Consider the following 15623-nt stretch of genomic DNA (forward strand, 5'->3'; position numbering starts at 1 on the left):
CCCCCCTCTCTTCCCTCTGCCCCCTCTCTCCCTCTGCCCCCTCTCTGGGGTGGGGGGGGGGGGGTGGTTGTTGTGTGTGTGAAGCCGCAGGCCACCCGCAACCGCGCGTTGAGGGGATGGGACCCAACGGGTCCCACTTGGTCTAGTAATATCTGAAATTAATGATACCATTCACAATTCTATTGATTTTCATGTGTGCTCTCTTTTTGCAGGGTAGCAGTAGTTTCAAAATCTTTTGACGGGCTAACAGACAGATCTGAAAAATGGTATGGCACACAGTACAAGCAGGAAGCCATTAATCCTGATGTCATCCAGGTGGGCAACTTGTCTCCTAAAATAGAGATAACAAACTGTTTTAATTGGTCTGATTCTTTTATAAGGAGTTACTGACTATTGCTATCTCTTTCACACTTTTTTTTGCACAAGAAAATCGGCTACAATAGATAAGTTCACATAAGTGGAAAATTATAGTCTTGAGCAATGGCGGAAATCTGGGTGGGGGGGGGGGTGGCAGGGGGACACACGTCCCCCCTCAGTTTTGAGAGGTGGGGGATGATTTCCCCCCCCTCCCCATTTTATGTAATCTGGATTTTAAAACCCGGTGAAAACTCCGCTTTCCGCGAGACAGTGGGGGTGGGACTGCTGATCAAGGGTGCCGATTGGACGAGAGAGACGTCGGTCAGCGCGATGATTGGAGGAGGAAGGTGTTGGTCAGAGGCGGAAGTAGGGGGGTGGGACTGTGGATAGAGTGCGGTGATTAGGGGAGGGAGACGTGCCCAGGTCATAGGGTCACAACGGCAGCCTTGGACACAGACCTGTGCCTCATCCGCAGCCAGGATCGATCCCGTCCGGCGCTGGAATCACTGCCGAACACCACTGGACCATCCCCATCCCCGTCCCCACCCGAGTGCCCTCCCCCAAGCCCGGGGGTGGCCAGAGACGTCGGGAGTCTGACGGGAGCGGTGCCCCCAGGCCCACAGCCAGCGCAGAGAAGCAGCGCTAAACCCAGCTCAACAGCCTCTCCCGCCCGGTTAACCTACAGCCCTGCCTGGATTTAAGGGAAATATGGCCCAGGCTTACAGCCAGTGCAGAGAAGCAGCGCTAGCTCCACGGCTCCGGACTGGTATTCCAGGCAGGGCTGTAGGTTAACCCGGCGAGACAGGCAGAGTTGAGCTGCATTTAGCGCTTTATTGAGCTGTAATTATCATTCACAGGGCCCACGGCAGAAGCCTTTGAAGCCTTGCGTTTGTGTGAGTGTGCGCATGCGTGCGCAGCCGCCAAGAAATTCTGTCCCCTGTCCCCCGGTCCCCTCCAGATTTTGATAGCGATTTCCGTTACTGGTATTGAATATGTTAAATGTAGTTATCTTTTATTTATGATCAGTTTATAAATTTGCTCTTTTATATTGTATGAATAATGTTATTAAAGTGCTGTCTTTGCTGTCAGTCTGAGACAGTACTGTCATTTGCTATGAGTTGTGATGTATTCCGACAATTCCAAAATGTACAGTTCTTGGACAAATATTTTCAAAATTTGGAAATCGCACATTCAATCTACGGACATGTAATGCTTTATTTTTTTTTATATGAGGATAATGTTGATTAATCTCTTCCTAAAGATATTGGTATATACCTAACACTTTTCATATTTAGAATTCCTCGAGTATCAAGAATCACAGATAAATATATAATAATTAATGCTACAATAAGTTATTAACTGCAATAGCAGATAACCATCGTGCAAAACCAAAACCTGTGGTGCAACCAAAGACGCAGTCCATAGAAGATCATAGTTACTGTATTTAGTATTGTTTAGTGTTCAAGAGCTTGGTGGTTACTGGGAAGAAATTGGTTTCAAGTTGCTGTAGGGAAATGAGAGTGTGGCCACGGTGGTGAGAATGTTTGATATCATCAGGTTCAATCTAAACACACAAACTTTATTATGAAGACTTTATCAAAAAAAAAATTATCTTGGTGGTTAGAAAAAAAATTAAAGGGCATTTCATGGTTGTGAAATACTATTTCAGGTTTTGTTTTGGTCCAGAGTTATCCTTTGTGTTTTGTCTGCTGTTTCTATCTATTATACTAAAACTCTCATCACCTGTGTGTGTGTTCGCGTTCTGCTTGATTCGGTACATTCTACTGAAATTTTCCCTGTCGAGGGGATAAACATCCTCCCGTCCAACTTTCTAAACGTTTAAAGTTTTAAAAACAGCCCGACAACTCACTCATTTGTACGAAAAACAGGACACTCCGGGAGGGGGGGAGGAGGGGCACTCTAGCCATCCGGCTGATGTCACAATGCACTCTCAAGACAGGACGGGAAACTTTTTTTTTGACTGATGATAACTTTTATTTTGACCAGTTTGGGGGAAATGACTGGTTTGTGGTCGGTGTTAAATCACATGCATGAAAAGGGCTTGATATTTTCAAGTAATTTATGGCTAAATGCTAGGTAAATATTACAGTTTAAGAAATTAAAATAAAATGTACTAGGTTTTCCCCAATAGAACATGGAGCATCATTACATTGCCCTTTCTTTAAAAAATAATTTAAGCCAATTGATAAATTTGAACAGTATTTACTTTTCCTCTCATTGTTCAAGTAATGAATTCAAAGAGTGTTACTGGCTTGAAGATCATTTCGTCTGACGTAGAAAATAAATTAAATTACTAATTGGTACTGGTATTAAACTAGGTTATTTTAGTGGTGGCATTGTCAATTCAATTCAGGATGGGCCACTCCGGGAGGGAGGGCCATTCCAGCGCACTCCCGTGGCTGCCGCTGTCGGCGCCCGACACCTGGGGGCGAAGGTGGAGCTGAGGGCCCTGGCTGGAGCCGAGCCCGGTGCTCGAGCTGGAGGGAGAGCCGAGCCCAGGGCTTGGGATGGGGCCCTGACCGCCGATACCCGACACCTGGTGGCGAAGGTGGTGCCGCGGGCCCTGGCTGGAGCCGAGCCTGGAGCTGGAGTGAGAGCCGGGGCTTGGGATGGGGCCGTGACCGGGGCCGAGAAGGAAGCCGCCGCAGGGACCAAGGACAAGCCTGGGTTCAGCGTCAAGGATAGTGAAGTCGGAACCTGCACTGGAGCCCAGGCGGCGGTCGAGCTGATGGCTGGAGGCTGCCACTATAGAACCAAGGACGAGCCTGGGCCGGGACTGGAGCCCAGGCGGCGCCTGAGCTGACGGCTGGAGGTTGCCACTGGAACCAAGGACGAGCCTGGGTCTACAGCCAGGGCTGGGTCGAGTATGAGAACCAGGCCGAGTTCCAGGCCCCGGCGCTGCTCTAAGACCTGGGTAGGTCCTGGGGCATGGAATGGGAGTGAGTAGAGGAGGATGAGGAAAATGAGGAGGAGGGCGATGGGGTATGGTCTCTACCCCGCTCCCTCTCTGCCCCTCTTCCTCTCTATCACCCTCCCACTCCCTCTACACTAACCTCCCTCTTTACCTCCCCCCCCCCCCCCCACCCATCCTCTCCAACACCCCTCCCTCTCTAGGGAGTGGTGAGTATTGAGACCCATGGGTGAGTGGTGGAATATTGCGTTCGGGCACCAGTCCTCCCCTGTGATGCCGTGTGCCCCCCCCCTCCGCGTATTGGGGACGGGAGCCAACGGGTCCCACTTGCTCTAGTTGACTTCTAATTTGCGGACAGTTACTTTATTAGATTCTATCCTGTCATGAGCAATTATAGAGCCCATGATTTGCAGCATCCTGACCACTAATGACGTGAGATTTGTATTGCCTTAAGTTTATGGAATTTGTGTTGTGGGAGCTGTTGAATTCTGGCTTGAGCAGTCTGATAAATGAGTGGGGAAGGTGTTGGTATAGAGTGGACCTTTGTATTTGTATTTCCTTTGCCAAAATGACATAGTCTATTCCCACTAGTATCTTAATTTTCTTAAAGCATTGCCCTTCATAAATGTTACAGATATTTAATTCACTGGCAACAGACTTTATAAAAAAAAAAAAACAAGATTGAAAATGTTATGCAGGATGGAACCAGGAATTAAAGGCAATTATCATACATCAGTGCCGTGTTGAGGCCGTGAAAAGTGCAACTAGAGGCTTGGGCTCGAGAGGCTTGGGGGAGAAAGGCTGACCTGTAAAGCCCATAGCGGAGACGCAGAAAGTGTAACGGCGTGTTGTCGGATACACACAGGAGGATTTCAAGGCCATAGATAGGTCTTTAAACTAAATAGTGGGAAGGTGAAGTCTACAAATTGGTAATGTATGGATGAAGTTAACAGGAAGGAGAATGCAGGAGAGGTTACGGAAATCTCCTGATGTAATAGGTCATAAAGTTTAAGAAGGGTTTGGAGAGCATGGTCAATGTGAGAAGTGTGGTAGTGGATACCAAACTAAAGGTGTTATATTTGAACACGTACTGTACGGAACAAAATGGATGAGCTTGTAGTGCAGTTAGAAATGGGCAGGTATAACATTACGGAGACCTGGCTGAAAGAGGATCAGAGCTGGGAGCTGGAAATTCAAAGTTACACATCTATCGAAAAGTCAGACACATGGGCGGGGGGGGGGGGGTGAGATAGCTCTGCTGGTAAGGAATGATATTTAATCCTTAGCAAAGGGTGCATAAAGAATCCATGTGGGTAGATATTTGAAACTGCTAGGGTCAAAAGACTGTGATTGGAGTTCTTTTCAGGCCAGAATATTGGCTAATTGGATATTCAAATTACATCGGGAGATACAATCGGCATGTAAGAAAGGCAATGTTACGGTGGTCATGGGGGATTTCAATATGCAGGAAGGCTGGGAAAATCAGGTTGGTACTGGACCCCGAGAGCAGGAATTTGTAGAGTGCCTACAAAATAGTTTCTTAGAGCAGCTTGTAGTTGAGCCTACCAAGGAAAAGGCAATTCTGAATTTGGTATTCTGTAATCCATCGGATTTGATTAGTGAACATAATATGATAAAATTCAACCTGCAATTTGAAAGGGAGAAGCTGAAATCAGATGTGGCAGTGTTACTGTTGAGCTAATGTGACTATGAGGCATAAAAGAGGAGCTGGCTAAAGTTGATTGGAAAGGGACCCTAACAGGAATGTCGGTGGAACAGGAATTTCTGGGAATAAGTTGGAAGAGACATGATCTTTTCGTGCCAAAAATTTTAAGGGGAGAATGAGGCAACCATGGCTGACAAAGGTAGTCAAAGACAGCTTAAAACTAAAAGAGAAACATTGCAAAGATTTGCGGGAAGCTAGAGGATTGGGAAGCTTTTTTTAAATTAAAAAAATAAAAAAACCAACAGAAGGTAACTAAAAAGGCAGTACAGGGAGAAAGGATGAAATCTGAAAGTAAGCTAGCCAATAATATAAAAGAGGATAGAAAAAGTTTCTTCAGATATATAAAGAGTAAGAAAGAGGCAAGAAAAGGCATTATACCGCCGAAATTATGCAGGAGAAGTGGTAGTGAAAATAAGAAATGGCTGATGAATTGAATACATTTTTTGCATTAGTTTTCACAGTGGAAGACACTAGCAATGTGCTTGAAATTCAAGAGAGTTGGGGGAGGTGGAGGGGGAGGAGTTTAGAGATTGTGGCAACAATGGAAGTGATCTTTCAAAAATCACTGGAGTTGGAAGTGGTTCCAGACGATTGGAAAATTGCAAATATTACTCAGCTGTTCAAGAAGGGAGTGAAGCAGAAGAGTGGAAACTAAAGGCCGGTTAGCCTGATGTCAGTGGTTGGTAATATTTTTATATTTATAAAGGATAACGTTTCTGAATACTTAGAAGCATTTGATAAAATAGGTCGAAGTCAGCAAGGTTTTGTGAAAGAGAGATCTAGTCTGATGAACCTGTTGGAATTCTTTGAGGAAGTAAAATGCAGGATAGACAAAGGAGAGTCAGTAGATGTTGTTTACATGGATTTTCAGAAGGACTTTAATGATGTGCCGCATGTGATGCTGCTAAAGTATATGAGAGCCCAAGGTACCAGAGGGAAGGTGCGAGCATGGATAGCAGGTTGGCTGATGGCAGAAGGCAAAGAGGAGCAATAAAGGGGGATTTTTCAGATAGGCTGCCAATAACTAGCGGTGCTCTGCAGCTGTCGGTGCTGGAGGCACGACACTTCACGTTGTTTATCAATGATTTGAATGAGGGAATTTAAGGCTTTGTGGCCAAGTTTACAGATGATATGAATGTAGGTGGAGAGGCAGTTAGTGTTAAGAAACCAAGGAATCTGCAGAAGGACTTGGTTGGGAGAGTGGGCAAAGAAGTGGCAGATGGAATACAGCGTAGCAAAGTGTGGAGTCAGCATTTTGGTAGTTGGATAAAGGCATAGACTATTTTCTAAATGGGGAGAGTATTCAGAAATCAGAGGTGTATATGCATTTCTGAGTGCTGGTACAGATTTCCCAAAAAACTAAATTAGCAAGTTGAATTGGTAGGAAGAAAGGCAAATGCAATACTAGCATTTATTTCGAGGGGACTAGAATGTAAAAAACAGGGATTTACTGCTGATGATTTACAAGACACTGGTTTTGCTGCATTTGAAGTATAATGAGGAGTATTAGGCCCCTTATCTGAGGAAGGTTGTGCTGATCCCAGGAATGATTGGGTTAGACAATAGACAATAGACAATAGGTGCAAGAGTAGGCCATTCGGTCCTTTGAGCCAGCACCGCCATTCAATGTGATCATGGCTTATCATCCACAATCAGTACCCCATTCCTGCTTCTCCCCATGTGCCCTGACTCCGCTATCTTTAAGAGCCCTATCCAGCTCTCTCTTGAAAGCATCCAGGGAACCCGCCTCCACCGCCCTCTGAGGCAGAGAATTCCACAGACTCGCCACTCTCTGCGAGAAAAAGTGTTTCATCATCTCCGTTCTAAATGGCTTACTAATTATTCTTAAACTGTGGCCCCTGGTTCTGGACTCCCCCAACATCGGGAACATGTTTCCTGCCTGTAGCGTGTCCAAATCCTTAATAATCTTATATGTTTCAATAAGATCCCCTCTCCTCTTTCTAAACTCCAGAGTATACAAGCCCAGCCGTTCCATTCTTTCAGCATATGACAGTCCCTCCATCCTGGCAATTAACCTTGTAAACCTACGCTGCACTTCCTCAATAGCAAGAATGTCCTTCCTCAAATTAGGGGACCAAAACTGCACACAATACTCCAGGTGTGGTCTCACTAGGGCCCTATACAACTGCAGAAGGACCTCTTTGCTCTTATGCTCAACTCCATTTGTTATAAAGGCCAAAATGCCATTCACTTTCTGCATGGCCTGCTGTACCTGCATGCTTACTTTCATTAACTGATGAACAAGGACCCCCAGATCCTGTTGTACTTCCCCCTTTTCCAACTTGACACCAATTAGATAGTAATCTGCCTTCCTGTTTTTGCTACCAAAGTGAATAACCTCACATTTATCCACATTAAATTGCATCTGCCATACATCTGTCCACTTGCCCAACCTGTCCAAGTCACCCTGCATTCTCAGAGCATTCTCCTCACAGTTCACACTGCCACCCAGCTTTGTGTCATCTGCAAATTTGCTAATGTTGCTTGCAATCCCTTCATCTAAATTATTAATATATATTGTAACTAGCTGCAGTCCCAGCACTGAGCCTTGCGGTACCCCACTTGTCACTGCCTGTCATTCTGAAAGGGACCCGTTAATTCTTACACTTTTTTCCTGTCTGCCATCCAATTTTCTATTCACGTCAGTACTCTACCCCCAATACCATGTGCCCTCATTTTGTCCACTAATCTCCTATGTGAGACCTTATCAAATGCTTTTTGAAAGTCCAGGTACACTACATCCACTGGCTCGTCCATTTTCCAAGTTATATCCTCAAAAAATTCCAGAAGATTAGCCGCATGATTTCCTCTATGCTGACTCGGACCAATCGTCTTACAGCTATCCAAATGTGCTGCTAGTTCATATTTTATGATTGACTTCGGCATCTTCCCCACCGCCGATGTCAGTCTAACTGGTCAATGATGGACTGGGCAGTGTTTACTACTTTTTGTAGTCTTTTCCTCTCCAGGGCGCTCAAATTGCCGAACCAAGCCACGATGCAACCGGTCAGCATGCTCTCGACTGTGCACCTGTAGAAGTTAGAGAGAGTCTTCCTTGACAATCCGACTCTCCGTAATCTTCTCAGGAAGTAGAGGCGCTGATGAGCTTTTTTGATAATTGCGTTAGTGTTCTCGGACCAGGAAAGATCTTCAGAGTTGTGCACCCCCAGGAATTTGAAGTTCTTGACCCTTTCAACCATCGACCCGTTAATATAAATGGGGCTGTGGGTCCCCCTCCTACTCCTTCCAAAGTCCACAATCAGTTCCTTGGTTTTGCTGGTGTTCAGGGCCAGGTTATTGCGCTGGCACCATATGGACAGTTGCTCGATCTCTCTTCTGTACTCTGACTCATCCCCATCAGTGATACGCCCCACAATAGTGGTGTCGTCAGCGAACTTGATGATGGAGTTTGCACTGTGGTTCGCTACGCAGTCATGGGTATAGAGTGAGTACAGCAGGGGGCTGAGCACGCAGCCTTGAGGTGCTCCCGTGCTGATTGTTATTGAGGCTGACACATTTCCACCAATACGAACAGACTGTGGTCTGTGGACGAGGAAGTCGAGGATCCAGTTGCAGAGGGATGCGCAGAGACCCAGTTCTGCGAGTTTGGTAACCAGTTTGGAGGGGATGATTGTGTTAAATGCCGAGCTGTAATCAATGAATAACAGCCTGACATATGAGTTTTTGTTGTCCAAGTGGTCCAGTGCGGAGTGGAGGGCCAGCGAGATCGCATCCACCGTTGATCTGTTGTGGCGGTACGCGAACTGCAGTGGGTCCAGGTTTTTGTCGATGTAGGAGTTGATTTGCTCCATGATCAACCTCTCAAAGCACTTCATCACCACCGGCGTTAGTGCCACTGGTCGATAGTCATTGAGGCACGTCACCTTACTCTTCTTGGGCACCGGTATAATTGATGCCCTTTTAAAGCAGGTGGGGACCTCAGACCTCAGAAGTGAGAGGTTGAAAATGTCCGTAAAAACTCCCGCTAGTTGGTCCGCACAGGTTTTTAGAACATGGCCGGGTATACCATCAGGTCCAGGTGCTTTTCGGGGGTTCACCCCTCTGAAGGATTTCCTGACATATCAAATCCGGATATCAAATCCGGTTCATTACATAACACTAAATCCAGAATTGCCTTCTCCCTGGTAGGCTCCAATACAAGCTGCTCTAAGAATCCATCACGGAGGCACTCCACAAACTCCCTTCTTGGGGTCCAGTTCCAACCTGATTTTCCCACTTACCTGCATGTTGAAACCTCCCATAACAACTGTAGCATTACTTTTCCTACATGCTAATTTTAACTCCTGATTCAACTTGCACCCTATATCCAGGCTACTGTTTGGCGTCCTGTAGATAAGTCCCATTAGGGTCTTTTTACCCTTACAATTCCTTCGTTCTATCCATACTGACTCCACATCTCCTGTTTCAATGTCACCCCTTGCAAGGGATGACCATTTGAAGGCACTGGGCCTGTACCCACTGGAGTTTAGAAGGATAAGGAGGACCTCATTGAACCATACCAAATAGTGAAAATCCTGGATAGAGTGGATGTGGAAAGGATGTTTCCACTCGTTGGAGAATCTAGGACCACAGGTCAAAGCCTCAGAATAAAAGGGCAGATCTTTAGAAAGGAGATCAGGAGGAATTTATTTAGTCCGAGGATGCTGAATCTGTGGAATTCATTGCCACAGAAGGTTGCGCCCAAGTCAATGGATATTTTTAAGGCAGAGATGACAAATTCTTGATTAGTACTGGTGTCAGGGATTATGGGGAGAAGGCAGGAGAATGGGGTTGATGGGGAAAGATAGATCAACCATGACTGAATGACAGAGTAGAACTGATGGGCCGAATGTCCTAATTCTGCTCCTATAACTGATGAACGTATTGAAGAGTTTGATTTTAATAGTCCCTGCAATTTCACATCTTATTTACCCAAATAAACATCCAGTATGTGATATATTCAGATCCCGAATTGTTCTGCAACAGAAGCTCTTGTAAAAGTACACCTGCTTGGGTTTCTGCTCCTACGGCCAAATTACAATTAAACAATTTGGATCTGAAATAAGCTTGTACAGAACATGGTGTACTTGGATTTATTCTTCACAGCTGACATTTGGATAATGACTCCACATATGCATTTAGCGAATCACTGGAATCTTGTTTGCAGATCTCTTCCCACCCTGATGTTAGTCAGAGTAGGCATACAGTTTCAGAGCTGGAGAGAGAGATATTATAGCTGTGATTATATGTTTCAAATTCAATATTTGGCGCCTGCCATTTCAGCATGGAAGAATTTGCTGAGTTTGCTTTCGATGCTAAGAAAGCATGGCAGTTAGGTGCTTTCATTCTCCTTTATTACATTTCTCCTTTCGATGAACCAGATATGTCTCATATTGCCCTGAACAAAATGTTAAGAATGTAGTTGGGATTGTGTGTGGCCCCCTGCTGGAAGAAGATATAAATATCAAGATTAATGGTCACATTACAGAAGCAGTGTGATATCTAACGATTTGCAATGGAAGGAACAGATTATCATATACAGCTGCTCCTCGACCTACGATGGGGTTATGTTCCCATAAACCCATCATAAATATCGTGAGTCGAAAACGCATTTAATACAATTTGATCACGTGACCGGAAGTGAGCTGTGGCTTGCTGCCGTTGCCCAGCATTTGCACCATCGTAAAGTCGAAATATCGTAAATCGGGAAGCATCTTCACATCCACTTCTGGATTACTTTTCTGCATCATATTGTGTTAAGATTAGCAAGGCAGACCTGGCCACATAGGATTTAACGCTGAAGATAGACACAAAATCTTCGAGTAACTCAGCGCACTTCCTCCCCACAGCCATCAGGCTATTAAACTCAGCACAAACTCAACACAAACTAAACTCTGAACATTAATAGCCCATTATCTGTTCATTTGCACATTATCTGTTTTACTTATTCATGTATTTATATAATGGTATATGGACACACTGATCTGTTTTGTATTTATGCCTTCTATATTCTGTTATGCTGAAGCAAAGCAAGAATTTCATTGTCGTATCTGGAACACAAGACAATAAACTCTTGAATCTTGAGTCTGGCAGTATCTCTGGAGAAAAGGAATAGGTGACGTTGTGGGTTGAGACCCTCCTTCAGACTGATAGTCAGGAGAGGGAAACTAGAGGTATGAAAAGATACAGAACAGATCAGAGCCAGCACCGATGCCAAAGAGCCCACAATAATCCATTGTTGACTGGAGCAGTTGATAATGAGGGGATACGCACAGTAAAACTAGCAGGATGACTTTGGTGGGGGAGGGACGGAAAGAGAGGGAATATCACTGAGTTGCACGCTGCCCAAGCAAAATATCAGACACTATTCCTCCAATTTGTGTGTGGCCTCACACTGACAGTGGAGGAGGCCAAGGGCAGAAAGGTCAGAATAGGAAGGGGAGTTAAAATGTTTAGCAACCGGGAGATCGCATAGGCCAAGGCGGACTGAACAGAGGTGTTCATCCAAACTATCGCCCAGTCTGTGCTTGGTGTCGCTGATATATAGGAGTCCACACTAAGAACAACGAATACTATGTTCAAGACAACTCACACGCTCTTCATCTACTCCATGACTTCCATTTTCCAGGCCCCCATTACCTCATCTTCACCACGGATGTCTAGTCACTCTACACCTCCATCCCCCACCAGGAGGGTCTTAAGGCCCTCCGGTTCTTCCTCGACCGCAGAACCAACCAATCCCAGCCTACTGATACTCTCCTCCACCTAGTGGAGCTGGTCCTTATCCTTAACAACTTTTCCTTTGACTCCTCCCATTTCCTCCAAATACAAGGCGTAGTGCATGGGCCCCAGCTATGCCTCTTTCTAGGGTACGTCGAACAATCTTTGTTCGAGGCGCACCATGGCCCTATCCCTGAACTCTACCTCCGCTACATCGACGACTGCATTGGTGCTACCTCCTGCACCCACACACAACTCACTGACTTCATCCATTTCACCACTAACATCCATTCGGCACTGAAATACACCTGGACCATTTCCGACATTTCACTACCATTTCTGGACATCACTATCTCCATCTCCACCTTAAGGTGATAGACTACTGACCGACATCTACTATAAACCCACTAACTCCCATGGCCATCTGGACTACACTTCTTCCCACCCTGCTTCCTGTAAGGACTCCATCCCCTACTCCCAATTCCTCCGTCTACGCCGCATCTGCACCCAGGATGAGGTATTCCAAACCAGGGCATCAGAGATGTCCCCGTTGTCCTCGCCTTCCACCCTACCATCCGTCACATACAACAAATAATCCTCCGACATCCTCGCCACCTCCAACGGGATCCCACCACTGGCCACGTCTTCCCATCTCCTCCCCTGTCTACTTTCCACAGAGACTGCTCCCTCCGTAACTCCTTGGTCAATTTGTCCCTTCCCACCCAAACCACCCCCTCTCCTGGCTCTTTCCCTTGCAACCGCAGGAAATGCTACACTTGTCGCTTTACCTCCCCCCCTTGACTCCATTCAAGGACCCAAGCAGTTTTTCCAGGTGTGACAGAGGTTCACCTGCACCTCCTCCAACCTCATCTATTGCATCCGCTGCTCTGGGTGTCAGCTGCTCTACATCGGTGAGACCAAGCGTAGGCTTGGCGATCACTTCACCCAACACCTCCGCTCGGTTCGCAATACCCAACCTGATCTCCCGGTGGCTCAGCACTTCAACTCCCCCTCCCATTCCGAATCGGACCTTTCTGTCCTGGGCCTCCTCCATGGTTAGAGTGAGGCCCACCGTAAACTGGAGGAGCAGCACCTCATATTTCGCTTGGGCAGTTTGCACCCTAGCAGTATAAACATTGACTTCTCCAATTTCAGGTAGTCCCTGCTTTCTCTTCCCCTTCCCAGCTCTCCCTCAGCCCATTGTCTCCGCCTCTTCCTTTCTTCTTCCCGCCCGCCCCCACCCTCACATCAGTCTGAAGAAGGGTCTCGACCCAAAACGTCGCCTATTTCCTTCGTTCCATATATGCTGCCTCACACGCTGAGTTTCTCCAGCTTTTTTGTCTACTTTCGATTTTCCAACGTCTGCAGTTCCTTCTTAAACAATGCAACAGATGAGGTTGGAGGAGGTGCAAATGAACAACTGCCTCACCTGAAAGGACTGTCTCGGTCCCTAGATGGAGTCAAGGGAAGAGGTATTGGGACAAATGTTGCATCTCCTGCAGTTGCCAGGGAAAGTACCTGGGGAGGGGGTGGTTTGAGTGGGAAAGAATTGTGGAGGGAATGGTATTTACAGAAAGCGGGAAGGGATGGTGATGTGAAGATGTGACTAATTGTGAGATCCTGTTGGAGATGGCGAAAATGTCAGAGGATTATGTGCTGTATGCGACGGCTGATTGGGTAAAAGTTGAGGACTAGGAGGACTGTGTCCCTGTTACAACTGGACGTAGCGGGAGCAAGAACGGAGCTGCAGGATAACAAGGAGATGCATGTGAGGGCCTCACCCATGATAGACGAGGGGAATCCCCGTTCCCTAAAGAATAAAGATATCTCGGATGTCCTGGTATGGAACACCTCATCTTGGGCACAGATGCGGCGGAGACGGAGGAATTGGGAGTAGGGGATAGAGGAGGAAGCAAGGTGGGAAGTATAGTCTAGATAGCTGTGGGAGTTAGTAGGTTTGTAATAGATGTCGGTCGAAAATCTATCTCCTGTGATGGAGACGGTGAGATCAAGAAAGGAGAGGGAGGTGTTGAGGGTCCAAGTGAATTTGGACAATGAATAATGTTTATTGAACCAGATTTAGTCAACAACTTAACAATGCATGAAATGGAGATGAGGAGGATGTTCTCACAGTGGGTGGAAAATCTATGGAATTAATTGCCACAGACAGCTGTGGAGGCCAAGACATTGGGCATTTTTAAAGCAGAGATTGGTAGATTCTAGATTAGTAAGGGTGTGAAAGGTTATGTGATGAAGGCAGGAGAATGGGGTTGAGAGGGCCCATTGTATTATATTTATTATAATAGATCAGCATTGAGGTGGAGTAAACTCAATGGGCCAAATGGCCTAATTCTACTCCTATGTCTTATGGAAAGTTTAACTAATACTAAGTACAATATGATCAGGTGCAATATAGTATTCAAAAAGAACAAACATAATGAAGCTACAAGGTTTTGGTTTTAAATAAGGGTGACTTTCATGGGGCAAAGATTGTGGTAGTATAGACTAATGAAGGCCAGTGATGGTGTACCAGGAGGCAACTTTACTTGCCAAAAATACAGTCACAGAATCAAAATAGATCAGGAAAAATGTGCAAAGAAGATCAAAAGGTGGAAAAATTGTCATAAATTAGAATAAAGGAAATTATGGAAATTCTGAGTAATTATTTTCCTTCAATATTCACAGTAGGGTTAAGTTATTTGGGATCACTAAATCCAGTGTTAGCAAAATAAATGATAAGAATAATAGTACAAAGGAGTGACAAACCCAAGGGTTTTGAAAGATCTGGAGGAGAACCAAGTATAACATATTAAATCCCATTGATTCAGTAACCAACCCCTTTTGATTAGAAAGTTTGCATTTCTCGTGATTGTATAACAGTGAGAGAAACAAACCAGAAAAATTGGAACTGGTTAGGCTAACATCTGTTGTGAGATCATTTCTCAAGTGTATAATTAAGGATAAAGTCGGTTAACACTAATGTTTGAGCTGATCAGAGAGTACGATTGTGAATTATAAAATATAAAGTATAAGTGCATAAGAAGCAGGAATTGTGGATGGCCACTCAAGCCAGCACAACCACTTAATAAGTTCATGACAGATTTTATTATTAACCTGATCTCCTCATTAGCACATGCCTGTGGATACATTTCGACCACTTGCTTACTAAGTATCTATGTTATTAATGTATACTGTATATTAAAAACATTCAAAGACTACTTCCACCATCATATGAGGAAGAGAGGGCCAAATAATTAAATTGATTTGAAAGAAGAAATTTACATCTCAGACTTAAAGTAACTACTCATTATTGAACTGTTGTGTCCAGATACTCCCACAAGGTGGAACATGGCGTTATAACAACTCAGAATCTTATTCTTGTAAAAAATATGATCTAAATTAAAATCTAAAAGTGGTTTGGTTCGAGATTGTCCAGGATATTAAAGGAACAATGGTGCATGTACAAATTAGGTCACAAATGTGCCATTCGTTAACTACATCACAGAACGGGTTTGATAGGTTGAATTAATTACCATATCTATTTTTATTTCTGTGCTCCCAATTTTGGGTTGTGTACTTTTGTTTATCTGGAACCATCTACATCTTGTTTAAGAAGGAACTGCAGATGCTGGAAAATCGAAGGTACACAAAAATGCTGGAGAAACTCAATCGATGCAGCAGCATCTATGGAGCGAAGAAAATATGCAACGTTTCGGGCTGAAGAAGGGTTTCGGCCCGAAACATTGCCTATTTACTTCGCTCCATAGATACTGCTGCACCCGCTGAGTTTCTCCAGCACTTTTGTGTGCCTACCATCTACATCTTAGCCATCTACGTCCAATATCTTAATTTGTGGTGTTAGGAAGT

General features: G+C 45.1%; 1 protein-coding gene across 6 annotated transcripts in view; it reads left to right on the forward strand.

Moving 5' to 3' along the window:
* Positions 1 to 15623, forward strand: part of ide (insulin degrading enzyme) — a 135466-nt gene that overhangs the window by 64545 nt on the left and 55298 nt on the right. For all 6 annotated transcript variants that reach the window (XM_033033608.1, XM_033033607.1, XM_033033609.1 and 3 more), the window contains exon 12: positions 213 to 315. In XM_033033608.1, the coding sequence (XP_032889499.1) occupies positions 213 to 315 (103 nt within the window). The remainder of the gene's footprint in view (positions 1 to 212; positions 316 to 15623) is intronic.

Source organism: Amblyraja radiata, chromosome 15 (genome assembly GCF_010909765.2).
Source record: "Amblyraja radiata isolate CabotCenter1 chromosome 15, sAmbRad1.1.pri, whole genome shotgun sequence".
Classification (NCBI taxonomy): domain Eukaryota; kingdom Metazoa; phylum Chordata; class Chondrichthyes; order Rajiformes; family Rajidae; genus Amblyraja; species Amblyraja radiata.